This window comes from Heterocephalus glaber, unplaced genomic scaffold, assembly GCF_053883595.1.
Source record: "Heterocephalus glaber isolate CG9 unplaced genomic scaffold, H.glaber_assembly_v1.0 deba00001497, whole genome shotgun sequence".
Lineage (NCBI taxonomy): Eukaryota > Metazoa > Chordata > Mammalia > Rodentia > Bathyergidae > Heterocephalus > Heterocephalus glaber.
Window position 1 is genome coordinate 2,400,430 of NW_028258320.1, and position 20,135 is coordinate 2,420,564.

The 20,135-nt window shown below is 38.0% G+C and overlaps 1 protein-coding gene across 4 annotated transcripts in view; it reads right to left on the reverse strand.

Moving 5' to 3' along the window:
* Btbd9 (BTB domain containing 9) overlaps nucleotides 1–20,135 on the reverse strand; it is a 438,873-nt gene that overhangs the window by 385,934 nt on the left and 32,804 nt on the right. For 3 of the 4 annotated variants that reach the window (XM_021259885.2, XM_021259883.2, XM_021259886.2), the window contains exon 2: nucleotides 271–479. In XM_021259885.2, the coding sequence (XP_021115544.1) occupies nucleotides 271–455 (185 nt within the window). In that variant the 5' untranslated portion in view covers nucleotides 456–479. Of the gene's footprint in view, nucleotides 1–270; nucleotides 480–7,327; nucleotides 7,489–20,135 lie in introns of those variants that run through there. The other variant, XM_021259881.2, reaches the window with a different exon arrangement.

Sequence of the window (20,135 nt, forward strand, 5' to 3'; positions counted from 1 at the left end):
AAAACTCAGCCTGAGAAATATTCTGCAGACCTTTAAAAATAGTAGATTGGTACTGTCTGGTCTGGGAAACTTTCTAACACCTTAATTCTAAGATGACTTCTAAAGGAAAAGGTGATTCTTTGTAGACAACAAAAAGTCTACAAAGATAAAATTCTAACAGATGTTGAATTGAAGAATTACTGTCTTTTCTTTGTTCTATGTTACATATTTTTCATACAGCAGAAAATACCAATGTTTTGCACAAGTTGCTTGAATCTTCAACACACTTACCTAAAATACTGGCACCTGGCTGCTAAAATTACCCGGTGGGCAGGAAAACGTTTCTTCTCCACAACAAACGTGACATCGCCATATTCTTCTCCAATCAACAAGGCACCAATATGTTCAGACAAAATATGCACATGATCAATTTCCCCCACTGCAGTAAAGGGGCGAAGAGGGTGGCTGTTACTCATCTTGTCAAAGTGACAGTCGCTGATCTATTATAAAAAGGGATCAGAGTTAGTAAAGAAACAGGAGTACACTTCACTGTTTGATACATGATTCCCTTTAAGTAAAATGCCTTAAAAAACTCACAAGAGAATATGAGTTATCAATGATCTCTTTATTCACTGATTTATTCTGGGAAACAATTCAACTTGTTTCCATTAACTCCACTACCTTCACACCTCATCACACTAGAAAAGCAAAAATCCCAGGGTCTTAACACTGACAGCACATGGAACTATCACAATCTAGAAAATTAAAACCAGTACATGTCTATGGGTTTTTGTTTCTTTTGGCAGTATTGGAGATTGAAGCCAGGGCCTTTGCACTGAGCTAAACCTGAGGGTTTTTTATTTTTTATATTGAAACAAGTCCTAAGTTGCTAAGGGCAAGGCTCAAACTTGTGATCATCCTGCCTCGGCCTCCCAGAGGGCTGGATATACAGTCGCATGTTACCATGCTTGACTAAGGTCCCTTAGGAAAATGAAAATCGACATTCTTTTACAATAAATTTAGAGCCGGGAATTTAGCTCAGTGGTTTCGCCGCCTGCTGTGCAAGTGCAAGGACCGGAGTTTGATCCCTGGTACCAAAAAAACCAAAAGAACCAAAAAAACCACTAGACTTAATAAGGAATAAGGTTGGATACAACTATGCCCAGAAAAGCCATTCAGGCATAGATGGAGGCCTAAATTACAAACAGAATAATCAGATTTCATATAAGAGATTTAAGTTTGAAAGTATCTTAATTACAAAAATAATCTGGAGTAACAAAAATAACCTGACATTTATTAATGAAAGTTTATAGTAACATCCTAAGCCCCTCTCAAAAACAGAATCACCCTAGCGTTTTTCTCAAGACTGTGACTTCCACTCCAAATGTGTGGCTCTGATGATCAGGTTGCTAGTGTATACCAGAACACTATTTTATTTCATGTACAGGCACTTCCCCAATTTTCTACAAAAATAATTGAAAAAATCAAAGGACTAAAGTTGGTTAACAGCTTTCTAACATGTTAGAAAAGAGAGTTATCATCTTACAAAGCTAAAAATATTTTTATTTTCAAATCCCTGATGTATTTGTAGGTTTTGCTTCTCCAGGTATAAGTGACCAGCAGTTGAGTTAGCTCTGAGGTGAGCCCCTAACCCTCTTTGGCACCAAACACTAAAAGAACTCAGCCAGATACCATCTCTCCACTCACCCTCTACATCTTCTCAAACTCTCTACTTGGATGAAGATGAAAGGTTCAGCAGCAACTAATCTTTAAGCTTCCACATCCAGATCCTTTATTAACAAAGTATATAAAAAACAGTCTGTCTCCTACATCTGTGGTGAAGATCCTCATAGACCAAATTCCTTAGCTGCCTATTATCACAGTCCTGCCCCCAACAGAGGGACCACCAGCAAGGAATGTGATCCAAGAGAAATGGAGGATGAGCTAGGCAAGGAGACACCCACCCCAGTAAAGTGAGAGAACTCCTGGTCCCCCATGGTAGGAGCAAACTGTCCTTGGTGCCACAGCAAATCCATCTCCCTCAGTTGCAGCCTCTACTTGAAAGCCCTCAAAACTGAATTATCTCTAGTCACTGTGTATACAAGACCAAATTCAGCTTAAAAAGGTATATGTAGGGGCATCAACAGGTAATGTGTGAGACGATAATCTAATGTGTAACACAAGGATAAGCAAACTTTCTGCGAAGAGTCAGACAGGAAAAATTTTAGGCTCTGACTAAATAAACCTTTGTCATAACAATTTAACTCTGCTATGGGAGCCTAAAAGCAGCCATAGGCAATAAGTAATAAATGAACATGGTTATCTTCCAATAAAACTATTTACAGAAAAAGAACTGGATTTGGCCCACAGGCCATAGCTTGCCAATCCCTATTCTAACAGGTGATCAAGAAGTGACTACTTACCCTCTAGACAAAGGATCATACAGGGTTTTTTAAATTGTTTTGGTTGAGTTACCCAGCTGATGTTCAAAACAACATGATCATTTCCTATGTTGGCCATGGAATTCTAAAGCTACTGGAACCTAATTTCAAAATCCTACTCTTCTCAACTGGAATACTCACATCACCATCTACTAGCTCAACCATGATGTGTGACTCTTAACACACTCTTTCCCTGGCAGAAAGGAAGCAATATGTATGTCTAATAAATATATTCTCTGGCATAATATTCTCTTAATATTTTATTTAGGTCATAGCTAAGACTCAAATCACTGACTAAATAAATCTTGCTGAACAAAGATTGATTTTTGGTTAACTAGCTTGGAAGGAAAATTTACAGTTCATCAACTGACATCATAAACATTAATACTACACATGTAAATATTTATCTTAATGGGTTCTCTAAATCTTTACTCTCAACACATATAATTTCATTTTGCTAAATTTACATTTTAATTATGTTTTTCCAAACAAAGACATAAAGAGAATATTGCTGGGTACAGAAAATAGCCACTTAGTGTGGAATAAACACAGTTTTTATTGGCATGCAAAAATAATTTTAATTAGACAGTAATTCTCAAAACGATTTCCACACATTAGAACCACATGGAGAGATTAAGGAAAAAGAGATGCTTGACTCCTACCCATCAGAGATTCTTATTTAATTCATCTGGAATGGGGCCCAGGCACTGTAATCACATTCCAGTGAGCAATTTGGAAAAGAGTCAGTGATTTAGATTGTTATTGCTATAGGTACATGTATGCTTGGATGTGGTTTGTTCCCCAAGGCTCCATGTGTTGGAGACTTGTTCCAGGAGGTGGTTGGTATTAGGAGCTGGTATGTAACCTTTAAGAGGTGAGGCCTAGTGCTCGCTTCGGCAGCACATATACTAAGAGGTGAGGCCTAGTGGCAAATTCTTAGGTCACTAAGGAAGTTCCCTTGGAAAGGATTAAGGTAGTTCTCACTGGACTCCTTGGTAATTCTCTCAAGAGGGTCACTACAACCCAGCTACCTCTCTGGCTTTCTGTTTTAAGATGTCACTTCTTATTTCCACACACATTTCCGCCATTGTAACACCACTATGAGGCCCTGGACCAAAGCCAGTGCCATGCCCTTGAACCTCCAAAGCTGTGAGCTGTGAGATTTTTTTACAAAAGTTAGTTCACCTTGGCTATTTAATTACAGTAGCACAAAGCTGACTAATACAGTTCATATCCCTTTGGCATGCAAGTTCACAAAAAATATCCACTGAGAAAATTTATTTAGGATATAAGTCTATTTTTAATATAATGAAGAAGCAAATGGTGCTAACAAAGTTATCAGTGCCACAGCTTATACACAAAAAACTGAATATTTTCACCAGTGGTAGCTTTTCTACAGATTAACAATTTGTATGACACAATCTTTTGCAAAAGGGAAGGGACCAAGAGACAAGGGAAGGCGGGAGGGGACAAGGGAAGGCGGGAGGGAACAAAGGGGAAAGGTGTAAAAAAAGAATTAAGATGTGTTATGTACATGTACCAACTCTCTACAATGAATGCAACCATTATGTACTGCAAACATATATAATAAAAATATAAAAAACCAAAAGTATGTGAAGTATGTGTTAGGAATCACATGCTAATAAGTTAAATTTTAAATCACCAATTTAACTTGATAAACAATAAAATTAGAAAAGTCTTAAAGTTCATGGAGTGAAACTGTGTAATGACTTTCTTCAGGTTTGTAAGTTATTCTGCCATTAACTACATATGTGACCTCTGACAAACTTCCACAAGAGTATTTCCACAACCGTAATGACATGGTTATAGTGCAGTGGTGGCAAACCCTTTAGAGACAGAGTGCCCAAACTGCAATCCAAAACCTATTTATTTATCACAAACTGTCAACACTGCAATTAAACCCGGATATCCAATGCTTGGTAACTTGGCTCATGTGCTGACGGAGAGGGGTCTGTGCCTGCTACAGCACACGTGCCATAGGTGTGCCACTGTATAATCGATAATTATTTTTTCCAAGTTACATTTTATAACTAACTCTACCACACTGCCTTCTAATATTTGTTTTTTGTCTGTCATAAAATCAAGACATTTCAGCTATAAATGAACATGGAAAATCAAAGTTTATAAAGAGGATTAGAAGTTCTTAAAAGTCTGTACAAATGCGTGATTATTGGGGTTGACAGACCTAAAGATGTCCACCTTCTATGATTTTTGACACACACCACCTCCCCACTGAGAAACAGATTCCATTTTATTTCCTCTTGAATCTGGGGTGGCCATGGAATCATTTTATTTTTATCTATTTTTTGCAGTACTGGAAATCAAACCTAGGAGGTCATGCATGTTAGGCAAGTGCTCTACCACTGAGCTACGTTCCCAGCCCTTTTTATTTTTTATTTGAAGAAAGGGTCTAAGTTTTCAAGGATGTCCTGGACCTTGCAATTCTCCTGCCTCAGCCTCCCCAGTAGCTGGGAATGCAAGCATGGGCCATAGCATCCAGCTTTGGGATCACTTTAACCAACAGAAGTGAGGTTCTGATGGAGTAGGTAGGTAGTGGGCATGAAATGGGGCTGGAAGAACAGCAGCTGAGCCTGAGAGGCAAAACCGCAAATAGACAGTGGGCTAAGCTACTTGACCACAACTGTACAGTCTCGCAATTCCCTGAGGAGGGCTCAGGGAGGAGGCCCCTTCCAGGGACCCCACCTACATGGTCCTGAGTCTAAGGTCCACACATGGGCACCTAAGGGACTCAAGTTCCCATCTGGCCCCATTAGCCCCTCTGTGTCCTAATTAGCTTCATTTACATACAGTTGCATGGCAGTTTAGACCCTCCTTTCGGAGAGGCCTCTTTGTACTTGGCCTTTCTCCAGGTTGCTGCTCCCCTTCCTTGGGAGCATACTGCCTGTTAAGCTACTGCAACTCTCCAGGCACTCGCCCTTCACCACATTTGTCTCAAGAACCAAGAGGCAACATAATATAGATACACCCAGGTCATCAGCTTAGACAGATTCCTAAACGTAGTAACATTTTCAGGTTTAAGCTCTAAGAAGGTCTGATAGTCTCTCCTTTTGCACTGCTGCGAACCCTGAGTTGCCTTGACTACTGGAGAGGTTAGATGGAAAGTGAGACCCCTTGAGATGGTCAGAGCAGAACCAAAGAACCCAAATGAAATGAAAACCAAGACCCCGATACATGAGGCCTATCAAGTTCTTCCAATCTGCTCAGTCATCTGATTTACTCTAGTTGAAGGGGTAGAACTGTATAAGGATGTGCTGTTTCTAGCAGAATCACGTATAACCACAAATTTTTAAATTATCATATGAAAAGTTCATTTACTTTATAAATTTTGCAATTGTAAGAACTTTCAAAATGAGTATACAAGAAGCCTTAGAGTCTCCTCTTTATCACCTATATTGGGGGAGGAGGACCAAGAACAGAACAAATCTCCAAGGTACAATATACAGTATCATGAAAGAATAATTTACAATTGAAATTAATTTTTGGTGCTCATGCATTTAAAATATTGGGAACCTACGATGAGTTAGGCACTGTACAAAAAGCTAGGAAGAGACCTAGAACAAGTCAGAATCCATCCTCTACCAGACCTTCTAGTCCATGACAGCGTCTCCTATGAGATGTTGAAAATGTCATAAAAATTCTAATTTTCAAATTTTTATTTTATTTTATTTTTGGTACTAGGGGTGGAATTCAGTGCCTTCACACTAAGCTATCTACATTCTCAGTTTTGTTTGGTTAGTTGGGGGTTTTTGTTGTTTTCTGAGTTTTTCATGGGTTTTTTTGAGACTGGGTCTCTATGTTGCCAACTTAAAATCACATTTCTCATTCCTTTTTTGCAAATGCAAATCATTTTGTTAGAAAGGTTGACGTGATGAAACAATTTAAGTTTCTACAAAAAGAAAAGTTTTGAGAGCTGCCCAGTTGCTTTAAAGGTCAAAATTGTATAGGTACTACGTCAGGATTCCCAGACCACCCCTGGGTTCAATGATCATTACAATGGCTCCCATGGCTCAGTATATAGCTACGAGGTATGATCAAAATGTAAGATGAATGTTTAAAATTTTTTAAATTCATTATCATAAAAGACATATTGCTATTAATCCCCCTCAAAATCCTCCCCCTCATGTCAAACACACTTATCTCATCATTCTTGCAACTTTCTGAAGCAATTCTAGAAGTGTCTTTATAAGATACGATCAGAAATACAATGAATGCTGCTGCTAAGCGCCATCCAATCGAGGTAAGCTCATAAAAATACTATGGTGTGTTCTCACCCACCTTATTCATTGGATCTGGCACTGTGCAACTTCTGGCTCTTCCCTAAAGTCAAAATGACGGTGAAAGTTAAATCTTCTCAATCTATTTAAGACATCAAGGCAACCATGACAGTGCAACTAAAGATGCTCACAAAGACAGAACTACTTCAGGAAGTGGCAAAAATGGTAGGATAAGTGTGTTCAAGGAAAGGGGGAATATGTTGAGGATTAATGGCAATATGTCTTTTACTGTAATAAATTTTAAAAATTTAAACATTCATGGTATTTTTATATCACACTTTATATTCATGGCTATGATTTATTGTGGCAAAGGAATACAAACCAAAATCAGCAAAAGAAAAAAAAACAAAAAACATGTAGGACAAAGCCCACAGAAAAGCAGGCCCAAAAAACTTCACTTGACATGCTGAATTCCTTCCACCAACAAGTTTTGACAACACAGATAAAATGATTTCGCCCATGAAGCCTGTTAGAGACTCAGTGCCCAGAATGTTTAATAGGGGCTTTCCATGTAGGTAGCTCCTGCCTGGAATGGACCCAACTTTCAAATTCCCAGAAGGAAAGCAGGTTTTCAGCATCAATCATACTTACTGTTGTACAGCTCAGGCACAGTATGGCCCTCTCACCAGTCAACGGGAGGAACCCTTCAAATTCTAAATTCCCAAATGCCAGCCAAGGACCAAGCTTGCAATCAGGACTTTCCAAAGACAACCAGTTCATTCTTGTGCTGTTAACTCTTTTCTGCAAAGCTCCAAAAACAAGGAGAGGATCTAATAATATTAGCAAAAGCACTGAAAACGAAGTCTACTTATCTAATGTACATATCTAATATACTTGTTTGGGTAAGAAAAAAGGATGAAAACAATAATGATAATAACATACACTACCTACCCAAATGTATTCCTAAATCCTAGGCTTTCATTATGCCAGATCCAAACAGTGTTATGGACAGTATTCTTCAAAATTTTAAGACCACAGCTCCCAGCACAGAGGAGGCTTCCGGGTCAGCATGTTACAGCTCCCAGCACAGAGGAGGCTTCCAGGTCAATGTGCCACAGCTCCCAGCACAAAGGAGGCTGCTGGGTCAATGTGTCACAGCTCCCAGCACAGAGGAGGCTTCTGCATCAACGTGCCACAGCTCCTAACACAGAGGAGGCTTCTGGGTAAACGTCCCACAGCTCCCAGAGCAGAGGAGGTTTCTGGGTAAATGTACCACAGCTCCTAGCGCAGAGGAGGCTTCTGGGTCAACGTGCCACAGCTCCCAATGCAGAGGAGCCTTCCGGGTTGGTGTGCCACAGCTCCCAGCACAGAGGAGGCTTCCAGGTGAACATGCCACCACTCCCAGCACGGAGTAGGAGGCTTCTGGGTCCACATCCCACTGCTCCCAGCACAGAGGAGGAGGCTTCCGGGCCAACCTACCACCGCTGCCAGCACAGAAGATGTGAGCTGCACAGACGCAAGCAGCACACACCCTCCATCCCCCCTATCCTGCCCCAACTGAGAGGACACGTAAACAAGTCTCAGAACCAGACTTCCATATCACCTACAGCAACCCCAAAGGGAAACAAGATGGAACATTCTGATACTCAACCACCTGGACTCCCTGAACTAGCAACGAAAGAGGATCTGGAAAAAATGAAATCAGAAAAAATTTCTCACATAACAGCAGAGACTGTGCCCACAGTGTAAGACATGATTAATAAATCTAGAGAGGACACAGATAAAAAAATACAGGAGGTGAGGAACATGATGGAATCCCAACACAGGAAACAAATGGAGTCCATAAAACAGATGCAAAGAGGTTTCCAGAAGATTATAAACTCCACTGAAAGTCTATGCAAAGGAATGAGCCAATGTGAGGACAAAATTTCAGATATATAAGCTAAGACTGCAATTAGTGACCAGAAAAAGAAAAATTGCTTTAAAATTGTAAGGGACCATGAAAATTGAACCAGCAGCTGCAAGATGATGCAAAGACCAATAACATAAGACTGGTTGGAGTCAATAAACAGGAGAGGGTACACACGACATTAAAAAAAAAAAAAAAAAACTGTTCACAGAAATGATAGCAGAAAACTTCCCAAGCAGGGGAAAAAAACTTGACATACAGATAACGGAGGCATATAGGACTCCAACTAGCCTTGATCAAAAAGAAATCTACACAAAGGCATATAATAGTTAAAATTCCAGAAATCCAACAGAAGAACAAAGTTCTATAAGCAGTTAGAGAAAAGAAACAAATCACATACAAAGGAAAGCCTATCAGAATCACAGCAGACTTCTCAACACAAACCCTCAAGGTTAGAAGAGCTTAGAGTGACGTATTCCAAGCTCTAAAGGAAAACAGCCTCCAATCCATATTGATGCACCCTGAAAAACTATTTTTCAAAATCGATGGAGAAATAAGATACTTTCATGATAAAGAGCATTTTAGGAACTTCATGAATACCAAACCAGCACTCCAAAAAGTTTTAGACAATATCCTAGGAAAAGACAACAAGGATCACAACCGCAGGAAGCACAGCAGAATGAATCCACGGGGCACAACAAGAAATTAAAAGGAAAGGGGGAGAAACCAACAAAAAGAAAAAGTCATGGCAATGATAACTCAGTATGTATCAGTTACAACAATCAATGTTAATGGTTTCAACTCACCAGTCAAAAGAAATAGACTGGCAGAATAGGTGAAGAAGCAAGATCCAAAAAAAACAAAAAAAGAAAAAGCAAGATCCAACAACATGCTGCATAAAAGAAACACACTTAATTCAAAAAGACACTCATAGACTGAAAGTTAAAGGGTGGAAAACAATACTCCATGTGACAGGAACCTGAAAAGAAGCAGGAGTAGCTATCCTCTTGGCAGACCAAGTGGATTTCAAACAAACACTGATTGAGAGAGACAAAGAAGGACACTATCTACTTGTAAAGAGAACAATCCAAGAGGAAGAGATCACAATCATAAATATATATGCACCAAACACTAGTGCCCCCAACTATATAAAACAAATACTAATGGACATGAAAACTCATATATGCACTAATACAATAGTAGTGGGGGACCTCAACACCCCACTGTCACAAATAGATAGATCACCTAGACAAAAAAAAAAAAAAGCAACAAAATACTAGAACTCAATCAAACTCTTGAACAAATGAACTTAACAGATGTTTACAGAGTGTTCCACCCCACAAAATCAGAATACACGTTCTTTTCAGCTGCACAAGGGTCCTTCTCCAAAATAGACCACATACTCACACATAGAACATGTTTAAGTAAGTCCAAAGGAATTGAAGTTATTTCCTGTATATTATCAGGCCATAGTGCAATGAAATTGGAGATCAATAGCAAAAGAAACTGCAAAAATTCATAAACACATGGAAATTGAACAACACACTTCTGAATAACCAATGGGTCACAGAGGAAATTAAAGAAGAAATGACACAGTTCCTTCAATTAAATGACAATGACAATACGACATATCGGAATCTATGGGACACAATGAAAGCAGTCGTATGAGGGAAATTCATACCAGTGAATACTCATATCAGGAAAACAGAGTGAGCCCAATGAAACAACCTGATGCTGAACCTCAAGCTTCTAGAAAAAGAAGAGCAGGACAAACCCAAAGCTAGTACAAGGGAGGAAATTATAAAGATCAGAGAAGAAATCAATGCAATGGACACTAAGAGAATGACACACACACACACACACACACACACACACACACACACAAATCAATGAAGCCAAGAGTTGGTTCTTCGAAAGAATAAACAAAATTGACAAACCCTTAGCCAACCTTATCAGAAAAAGGAAAGAAAAGGCCCAAATCCATGCAGTTAGGAATGAAAAGGGTGAAATTACAACAGACCCAGCAGAAATCCAGAAATCCAGAGGATCATCAATACCTACTTCGAGAATCTATATGCCAATAAGATGGAAAACACAGAAGAAATGGATAGATTCCTAGATACATATGAATTACCAAAGTTGAACGAAGAAGACCTAAAAATTCTAAACAACCCAATATCAATCAATGAAATTGAAACTGTAATTAAAAACTTACCGACTAAGAAAAGCCCGGGTCCTGATGGCTTCACTGCTGAATGCTACAAGACATTTAGAGAGGAACTACTGCCACTACTCTTTAAACTCTTCAATGAAATTGAAAGGGAAGCAATACTCCCAAATTCATTCCTGGAAGCAAGCATCACCTTGATCCCCAAAGCAAAGAAAGACCCAACCGAAAAAGAGAACTATAGGCCAATCTCACTAATGAACACAGATGCAAAAATCCTTAATGAGATACTGGCAAATAGGATGCAGAAGATCATCAAGAAGATCATACACCCTGACCAAGTGGGATTCATCCCAGGGATGCAGGGATGGTTCAACATATGCAATTCAATAAATGTAATACCCTGGATCAATAGGGCCAAGGACAAAAACCGTATGATCATCTCAATAGATGCAGAAAAAGCATTTGACAAAATCCAACATGCATTTATAATAAAAACTCTACAAAAAATTGGAATGGACAGTCTCTACCTCAATCTGATAAAAGCCATCTATGAAAAACCAACAGCCAATATCCTACTCAATGGTCAAAAACTGAAATCCTTCACACTAAAATCAGGAACAAGACAAGGATGGCCACTATCAACATTCCTGTTCATTATAGTCTTGGAAAAATTACCACAGCAATTAGACAAGAGAAAGAAATAAAAGGAATAAAGATGGGAAACAAAGAAGTCAAACTGTCATTATTTGCAGATGACATGATACTTTACATAGAAGGCCCCAAGAACTCCACCAACAGTCTTCTAGACTTAATAACCAAATTCAGTAAAGTAGCTGGATACAAGGTCAACACACAAAAATCAACAGCTTTCCTCTACACGAACCACAAACTCACTGAGACAGAAATAGGCCAAGCAATTCCTTTCACAATAGTATCCAAAAAACAAATACCTACGAATCAAGCTAACAAAAGAAATCAAAGACCTCTTCTTTGAAAACTATAGCACTGTAAAAAGAGAAATTGAAGATGATATCAGAAAATGGAAAGACATCCCTTGCTCCTGCGTAGGAAGGATCAACATAGTGAAAATGGCCATACTTCCAAAACTACTATATAGATTCATTGAAATCCTAGCAGCATACTTTATGGACCTTGAAAAAACCATCCAAAAATTCATTTGGAACAGGAAGAGACCCAGAATAGCAAAAGCAATTCTAGGCAACAGAGACATGGCAGGGGGTATTACAACCCCCAACCTGAAACTATACTACAAAGCTACTGTGATAAAACAGCATGGTACAGGCAAAGAAACAGACCTGAGGACCAGTGGAACAGATTAGAAGATGCAGAAACAACGCCAGACACACTCAGCCTCCTTATCTTTGACAAAGGAGCCAAACACCCTCACTGGAGGAAAGATAGTGTCTTTAATAAATGGTGTTGGAGAAATTGGGTTTCCACTTGCCAAAGACTAAAACTAGACCTATATCTCTTACCACGCACTAAACTAAAATCGAAATGGCTTAAAGATCTAAATATTAAAACAAAAACGCTGAAGTGGCTGCAACAGAGGTTAGGTAGAACTCTTGAAGACATTGGGGTAAGAAAAGATTTTATGAACAAAAGCTCAGTTGCCCGTGAACTAGCAAACAATCAACAATGGGATCCCTTCTTATTTAAAAGCTTCTGCAGGGCCAGGGATTTAGCTCAGTGGTTCCAGTGCCTGCCTCGAAAGGGCAAGGTCCTGAGTTCAATCCCCAGAACCAAAAAAAAGCTTCTGCACAGCAAGAGAAACCACCAGCAGTGTGAAGAGACAACCCACAATGTGGGAAAAAATTTTCACTAGTGGTCCCTCAAAGGTCTACTATCTCAAATCTATAAAGAACTTTAATCAGACCTCCCACATTTAAAGACCCAATCCAAAAATGGGCATCTGAAATGAACACATTTCTCAGAGAAAGAAGTAGAAATGGCAAACATATGAAAAAATGTTCAACATCACTGGTCATTTGAGAGATGTAAATGAAAACAACACTGAGATTCCACCTCACTCCAGAAAGAATGGCTGCTATCAAGAAATCCACCAGTAACAAATGCTGTTGGGGCTGTGGGAAAAGAGGAACCCTGCTCCACTGCTGGTGGGAGTGTAGACTGGTGCAACCATTGTGGAAATCAGTTTGGAGATTCCTCAAAGAACTAGGACTGGAAGTCCCAATTTGACCCAGCTATTCCCTTGCTGGGTATCTTCCCCCAAAAATTAAAAGAATCATACCACAGTGATATATGTGCACCCATGTTCATAGCGGCACAGTTTGTAATAGCTAAAGCTCGGAAACAGCCCAAATGGCCATCAACTGGAGACTGGATAAAGAAAATGTGGCTTTTTTAATAAAATGGAGTACTACTCAGCCATCAAAAATGAGAAATTAGAGACATTTATTGCTAATTGGATGCACACTGAGGCGATATTCTTCAGTGAAATAAATAGGACATGTGTAAATACCGAATAGTTTCTCTAGTGTGAGAAACTGAAAGTGTAAATAAGAACTCAAAGGTATAATAGATAATGTGAAATAGGAAGAAAAGGGACAAAGGGGAAGGGGTAGGAGAAAGGAAAGAAGAGAATGGAATTAATACAAGCAAATGAAAAAAAGCAAAGTCTCTGTAAATAGGGAGGGCCAGGAAAGGGGGAAAAAAGAAAAACCAAGAGAGTATGTAAAGGTGCAAATTTCCAATGATGAGTGTCATTACACTGTATACCTAAAATTTACCAATAAAAGGATATACAGTTAAAAATTTTAAGACCATTCCAATGTTATTTACATTGCTCTTCAGCATATGGGAAGAAGTTTTCTACTTCATCTTATTAGGTCAATATAACTTTTTTTTGTTTTGGTTTTTTGAGAAAGGGTCTCATATTGTCCAGGATGGCCTTGAACTTACTATGTAGGCAGGGTTGGCCTCAATCTCATGGCAATCCTCTTGCCTTAGCCTCCCCAGTGCTCAGATTACAGGTGTGGGCCACCATGAAGTCAATATAACTTTGACATGAAGATATGACCATACTCATACACTCAAAAACTAATATTAATAAAAAAGTTTCCCACATAAAATATCAGGAAATAGAATTAAGCAGAAGGATTCATAAAGAAGATGAATTTCAAGGATAGGTGAGAGGCTGAGTACAGCTCAGTGGGAATGCTTCCTAGCATGCCTGAGGCCCTGGGTCCAATGTTCACGACAGGAAAAAAAAAAAAAGAACAGGTGAATACAGATGAATATTAGGAAAAATAAATAACTCCTTGAATTAAAAGGTCAAAGGAGGGCCACGGATGTAGCTCAGCAGTACAGCACCTGTCTGGCAAATCCAAGGCCCTGAATGCAATCCTCAATTAAAAAAAAAAAAAAAATCAAAGAAGAAAAACATTCATATAATTATCTCAATAAAGCTAAAATAACTTTTTAAACATTCACAAGTTTATAAAAATAGTCTTAACTGACCTCCTTAATTTGATGTACACATATACACAGCCTAAAAGACATACACATCAGGTTAATAAAACACAAGAAACATTCTGAGATAAAGCTGAGAAATAAGATAAGTATGTCTACTCATCACTATTAAGATTTTTCAGGAACAAAATATAACACAATTAAGGAAACCAAATTAAAGATAAAGAAACAAAGAGGTAAAATAGTTATTTACAGAGGCTGATTGCCCACATGAAAAATCCTTAAGAATTCAGCAAAAAAATTTAAGAGAATATAAGAAAGGTCCACTAAAGGGACCATGTAAAATAATTATATGAAAATATGCAGTATTCTTCTATGCCAAAACATCCAATGAGAAAATATGAGGAAGAAGATTTTCAATTTTAGCTGCAAAATACAAGCAACGCCTAGGAATACACTCAAAGAACATGTACTGGAAATTATAAAATCCTACTGAAGGATTTAGACATACATTGTTAAGGGATAAAAAGATCTAACAGCGTCAGAGATCAATCATCTCTAAATCACCATATGAAAAAAAGCATACTTGAAATTTTACTGTATTATACTGTGAACAAGAAAAAGTTACATGATAGAAACTTCAGAAAGCAAAATTCAACAAAACTTTTCTGGCAGGGATACACAGTTAAAAAAATTTTGTCAAGTGGCACACATATTAGAAAATTAAGAATGAGAATTTTATATTTACCCCAACGTTTCTGGTTTTTTGTTTTGTGATGTTTTTGCAATGCTAGGTATTGAACCCAGAGCCTCAAGTACAGCTAAGCAAATGTTGTACCACTGAGCTACATCCTTAGCCCTTTATTTAAAAAGTTTTTTATAAAAAACCAAGAAACAGTTCTAATTAATACAGAAATTTAAAATAATCCTGATCAGAACCACAACAGACTCTTTAAAGTAAACTGAGATAAGAGAATTCAAATGGAATAATATGTATACAATCTGGAATACATTCTAAAAAAGAGAAGCAATCAAATGGGGTCAACTTAACAGATAAAGCAAATCATAAATCAAAGCATGTAAACAATGTTACATAAGAGAGAACTCATTAGAACATATTAACCTAGAAATATATGCCCAAGTGTAGGAATTCAGCATTTATATGTGTTTTTCAATGAGGGGAAAATATGGATTTGAAAAAATAAATTCAATAATTATACAAAAGTATAAAATTAAATACACATGGGGCCAGGGTTTAGCTCAGTGGCAGGGTCCTAAGTTCGATCCCTGGTACCATACAAAAAAAAATTTAAAGATATATGGATGTCAGTTCCAGCACTTTCTATAACAAAAACTAGAAGAAAGTCTAATGTCCACTGAAAGAGAACTGGTCAACCAAATAATGGTACATCAATACAATGAAATAGTATAAATGATTAAAAAGAATAAAGTTAGATACTAATGATATTGAAAAATGTTAAATATATGTACTTGCATACAAAACACATGCTACAAAACAGCCCTAGAGTAAAATCTTGTTTAAACAAAATATAAACACTGAAAAAGCAGGAATATAATCAAATCGTTAACAAGTGTTAATCCAATAGGTTGAGACTATGGAAAAATTTTATATAGTATGCTACTTAGTTCCTTGCTGTTTAAATCACGTTTTAATTGTAATAAAACTATAAACAAATATCTCAATAAGTCTGGCTGTTAAAATTTCAAAATAGCAGGCCGGGGATTTATCTCAGAGGTTCTGCCGCCTGCCTCGCAAGTGGAAGGATCTGAGTTCGATCTCTGTACCAAAAAAAAAAAAAAAAAAAAATTTTCAAAATAAGGCTGGGGATTTAGCTCAGTGGTGCCACTGCCTGCCTCGCAAGCGCAAGGTCCGGAGTTTGATCTCCAGTACAAAAAAAAAATTTTCAAAATAAATTGATGTGTAAGAGAACAAGTATTTTAATTTTTCATAACTAGTGAGTAGTACCTAATTCAGTGACTAAGACAGAAATGGCAAATGGGGGAACTGTTATGGCCTCATGCATTCACAGGTGGGGCTTTTTGAGAGGTAGCTGAATCTACAGTGTGTAATGCTGAGATTGATTCATGGTGCAATGTTAGGATCAAGGGCACCAGGATTAAGGATGTGAGTGCTACTCACCCTAAATAGCATGGATAAGATATAAGGGATAAGGCTGGGGAGTTAGTTAGCTCAGTGCTGCTGCTGCCTACCTCGCAAGCGCAAGGTCCTGAGTTTGATCCCTGGTACCAAAAAAAAAAAAAAAAAAAAAAGATACAGGGGATAGAAAGATCTGTGGTGGCACCCCTGCTTGGTTTGCTACGTTCTGCCCACCATGAACTGTTTTTGCTCTGCAATGCTTGTCTGCCATGCCACTCTGGCTTGGAGCCAGGCCAATTAAAACCTCTACAAGAAAAGTATCTAAGACATGGACCATATATTAAGTCTACAGATAAAAATTAACAACTTGAAGGCAAGGACAAAAAAGCACATTATACTAAGGCCAAAAAACAAATTTCATTACACTAGGACAGGTGGATCAGACATATGAGCAACACAGCCTTCCAGGATACTGCCTGATAAATCCCAATTTAGGATTTTCACCTAAGAGATTTTCAGAATGACTTTTCCAGACTCAAGGCAGATTTTCTCACAAGAAAAGTGTTCTGAAATTTACTCCTGTTACAGTCATGGAGCCCAAACTTGTTGATTTCTACAAGGTAAGGCAAGGGTAATTCATTTGCTCAAATGGTTCCTGCAAGGTTAGAGGAAGAAGAGTAGGAACTTAGGGGGAACAAGGACTTAGTCTAAGAGAAGACAGAAATATCTCAACCAGGAAATGGTACCTTTCACAGTACCAGATACAATTATTAGTTGAGAAAAGTTGGAACTTGTATGGATTTACGTACCATAAATAGTAAAGAAACTACACTGCTTTTAACTTTCATTGATACATATGCATCAAAAAACAAAAAAAAAATGACTAAAGCAGCAGTACTTAAAGTAGAGAGGATTACTGCCTGTTTATTATGCAATAAGAAACTCATACCCATTTGTTCTAACCAAAATAATAAACAATGTCCATCAATAAAGTGAACACCATATGTAGTGCATAACGTTATATTGCCGCCTGCAGAGGGAAAAAAAAGTTGACCAAGAATCAGTTTGACTTAAAGCTCACTTTCACCAGAACCGATTACAAACTTTAACAAGGGCCAACTACATTCTTTAGAATTAAAGTTTATTCTTTAGGGTTTGACCAGGAAATATTCGATGAACAAAGTTCCACAGGGTGGAGCTGCCAATGAGTCCTTGAACTGGCCTGGATTTCCCCTGGGAAGCCCTTTCTACCCTGCATATCACCTGACTGAAAGGCCTTTATGGGAAAAAAGACCTTCTGCTCTTTAATTGCAAAATATAAATGATCTTCCTCTTGAGGAAAGAGATGGCATTTACAAGCATATGGTTTAGCAATTTCTTTCTGCTCTTGGTACCCATGTGGTGTGTAATTTGAAGTAGTATTCCTTAAACTTTAAATTAGTATCGCTTGGGGAGATAAATGATGTCCTGTCTGCATCTTAAACACTCTCAGAAAAAAGTCACATTCCACTTTCTTACAGGAAGGATACTTCAGTTCTTTTGATACATATTCTACACTTGTTATCCAAAAGTCTGAATAAAAAGGTGAAGGCTGACCACATTGGTAGGTATAACCTTAATTCTGATATTCTGTAAGTCTTGTAAAAGAGTACTCTCACCTGAGCAGTAAACACTACTGTGAGAGATACAACTGAGGTTCACATGAAAGGATTCCTGACACAACTTTTTCTCTGGAAAAGACTGAATATCATGTCCAGGCCAGCTTCAGTCTTCTCAGTCTATTATTTTGTTTGTAAATAAATGTTTGTGGATACGATCGGGTTTCACACTAAAGGACTGTTGTCATAACAAAAATAACTGACAAGAGTATTTTAACATGAGTACATGTAACTCCATTTATCAATTACCAACATTGATTTTCCACTTCTTTGCCAAGGAAAAACTAGTTTCTGAATCTGTAACATATTTTGTTACAGACAGGCAAGTTAGGTAGAAGACAGCAGGCAGCTAGAGAGACACTGGGCCCAAGATAAAGTCAGGATAACCAGGCCTTGGTCAGATAAGCAGCCTGAGGGCAAAAGTTAACAAGAACCAGATGGACAATTAAGTCCAGGGATGTAGTGAGCAAGGTAATGAGCACCATGATAAATGACCACTATGACAACTTCTGCTCCCCCCTATCTGGAAAACGTTTTTCCTTCTCATTTTGTTTTTCTAATGAACCACTTAGGATAGAGGCCAAGAGGTACCTGTGGACATGGGCTTCCTACATGTGTGGACTCCGCACAGGCCCATTTCTAGTTTAAGTAAGCTTGTTTTGGTCCTGTACGTTGATCTTAGTTTGACTCAGAGTGGTCTGAGCCCTGGTAAAGGAGTCCACATGGCAACCCACTTTTGGGACCCCTTCCAACTATTGGGAGCTATTTTTCTCTTCTTAATAAAAGCTCCTCCCCTCTACCTCCTTTGTCCTCAATTTCATTCTTCAACTTAGTAAGACACAGACACAGATTACACCATTACAATTTGACAACAGATTTACTGAGCTATCTTTATAATACAAGCCCAGTGCTAAATAACAGAAAATACAAAGATTAACAAGACTCTACCTTAGAAAAACTCACTGTCCACTGAGAAAGGTAGGATGAGATGATAAATAATGTCAGCTCTAGAGTAAGTGGGCCATGATTTTATGGTTTTTAGAAAGTTTAATACTTTTGTAAGTACCATACTAAAACAACAAGGATGATAAACAATATTACATGAATAGGAACTTTAAAAGTCATCAGTTACTATTTATTCCTTTATCAGAATAAAACTTAATACAATATTCAAATACTGTAACTGGCTACTAGCCCTCCAAATCAGGGTGCTTAGTTCCCAGAGAGAGCTCAATACAAACCAGAAGGATTTAGGAAGAAAACATTAACATTTCTATTGATATTTATTTTTAACCTAGAAAAACTACAAAACATTACACTTCACTGCCTTCCTCTCAAGATCAGTATGCCAAAAACAGTTTCTTGTCTCATAAGATAAATAGATATCTTAAGAGTGGGAATTCCACAAATAGCCAGGGCTGAACAAACATAATGTCCTTATTTGTTCATGGGAAGTATTGAGTTTACATGTTCCTGCTTAAGTGAATTTTCCTAATGTTAGTTTTAATTAAACTGTCGCTTACAAAATGACAAGTAGATTTAAAAGGTTCCTACAAGGAAACCACTAATTGAATTCAACATTTCCAGAACAAGCAAATAGGAAAAAAGCCAAAATGACAAGTCTATTCCTAGAATTCAGATTTTATATGGTGGTGACCCTAAATTTTGAGACAATCAAGACAATCTGAAACAAACTGCAATTAACAAAAGGCAGGGGCTGGGGATTTAGTTCAGTGGCACCATGCCTGCCTCACAAGCGCAAGGTCCTGAGTTCGATCCCCAGTACCACCAAAAAAAAAAAAAGGCACTAAAATATTTGAATATTTTTTATTTTAACCCCAAAACAATCTTAAAACAAAAACGACAATTTGATAGCAAATTAATCATCTTGTAGGAACCATAAAGTTCTTCTCAAGAAAAAGGACTGAGGGTGGTGGTGTACCTCTGCAGTACAGCCCAGTATGTGAAGGTGCTGGGTTCCCTAATACTGAGGGAAAAAAAAGTGGCTACTAGCTGGGCCCAGAGGCATGCATCTATACTTACTCCCAGCTATTCAGGAACTAAAGCAGGTGGATCACTTGAGCCCAAGAGCTCAAGGCCAGCCTGGAAAACACAATGTGACCCCATCTCAAAACATAAAATAAAATTTA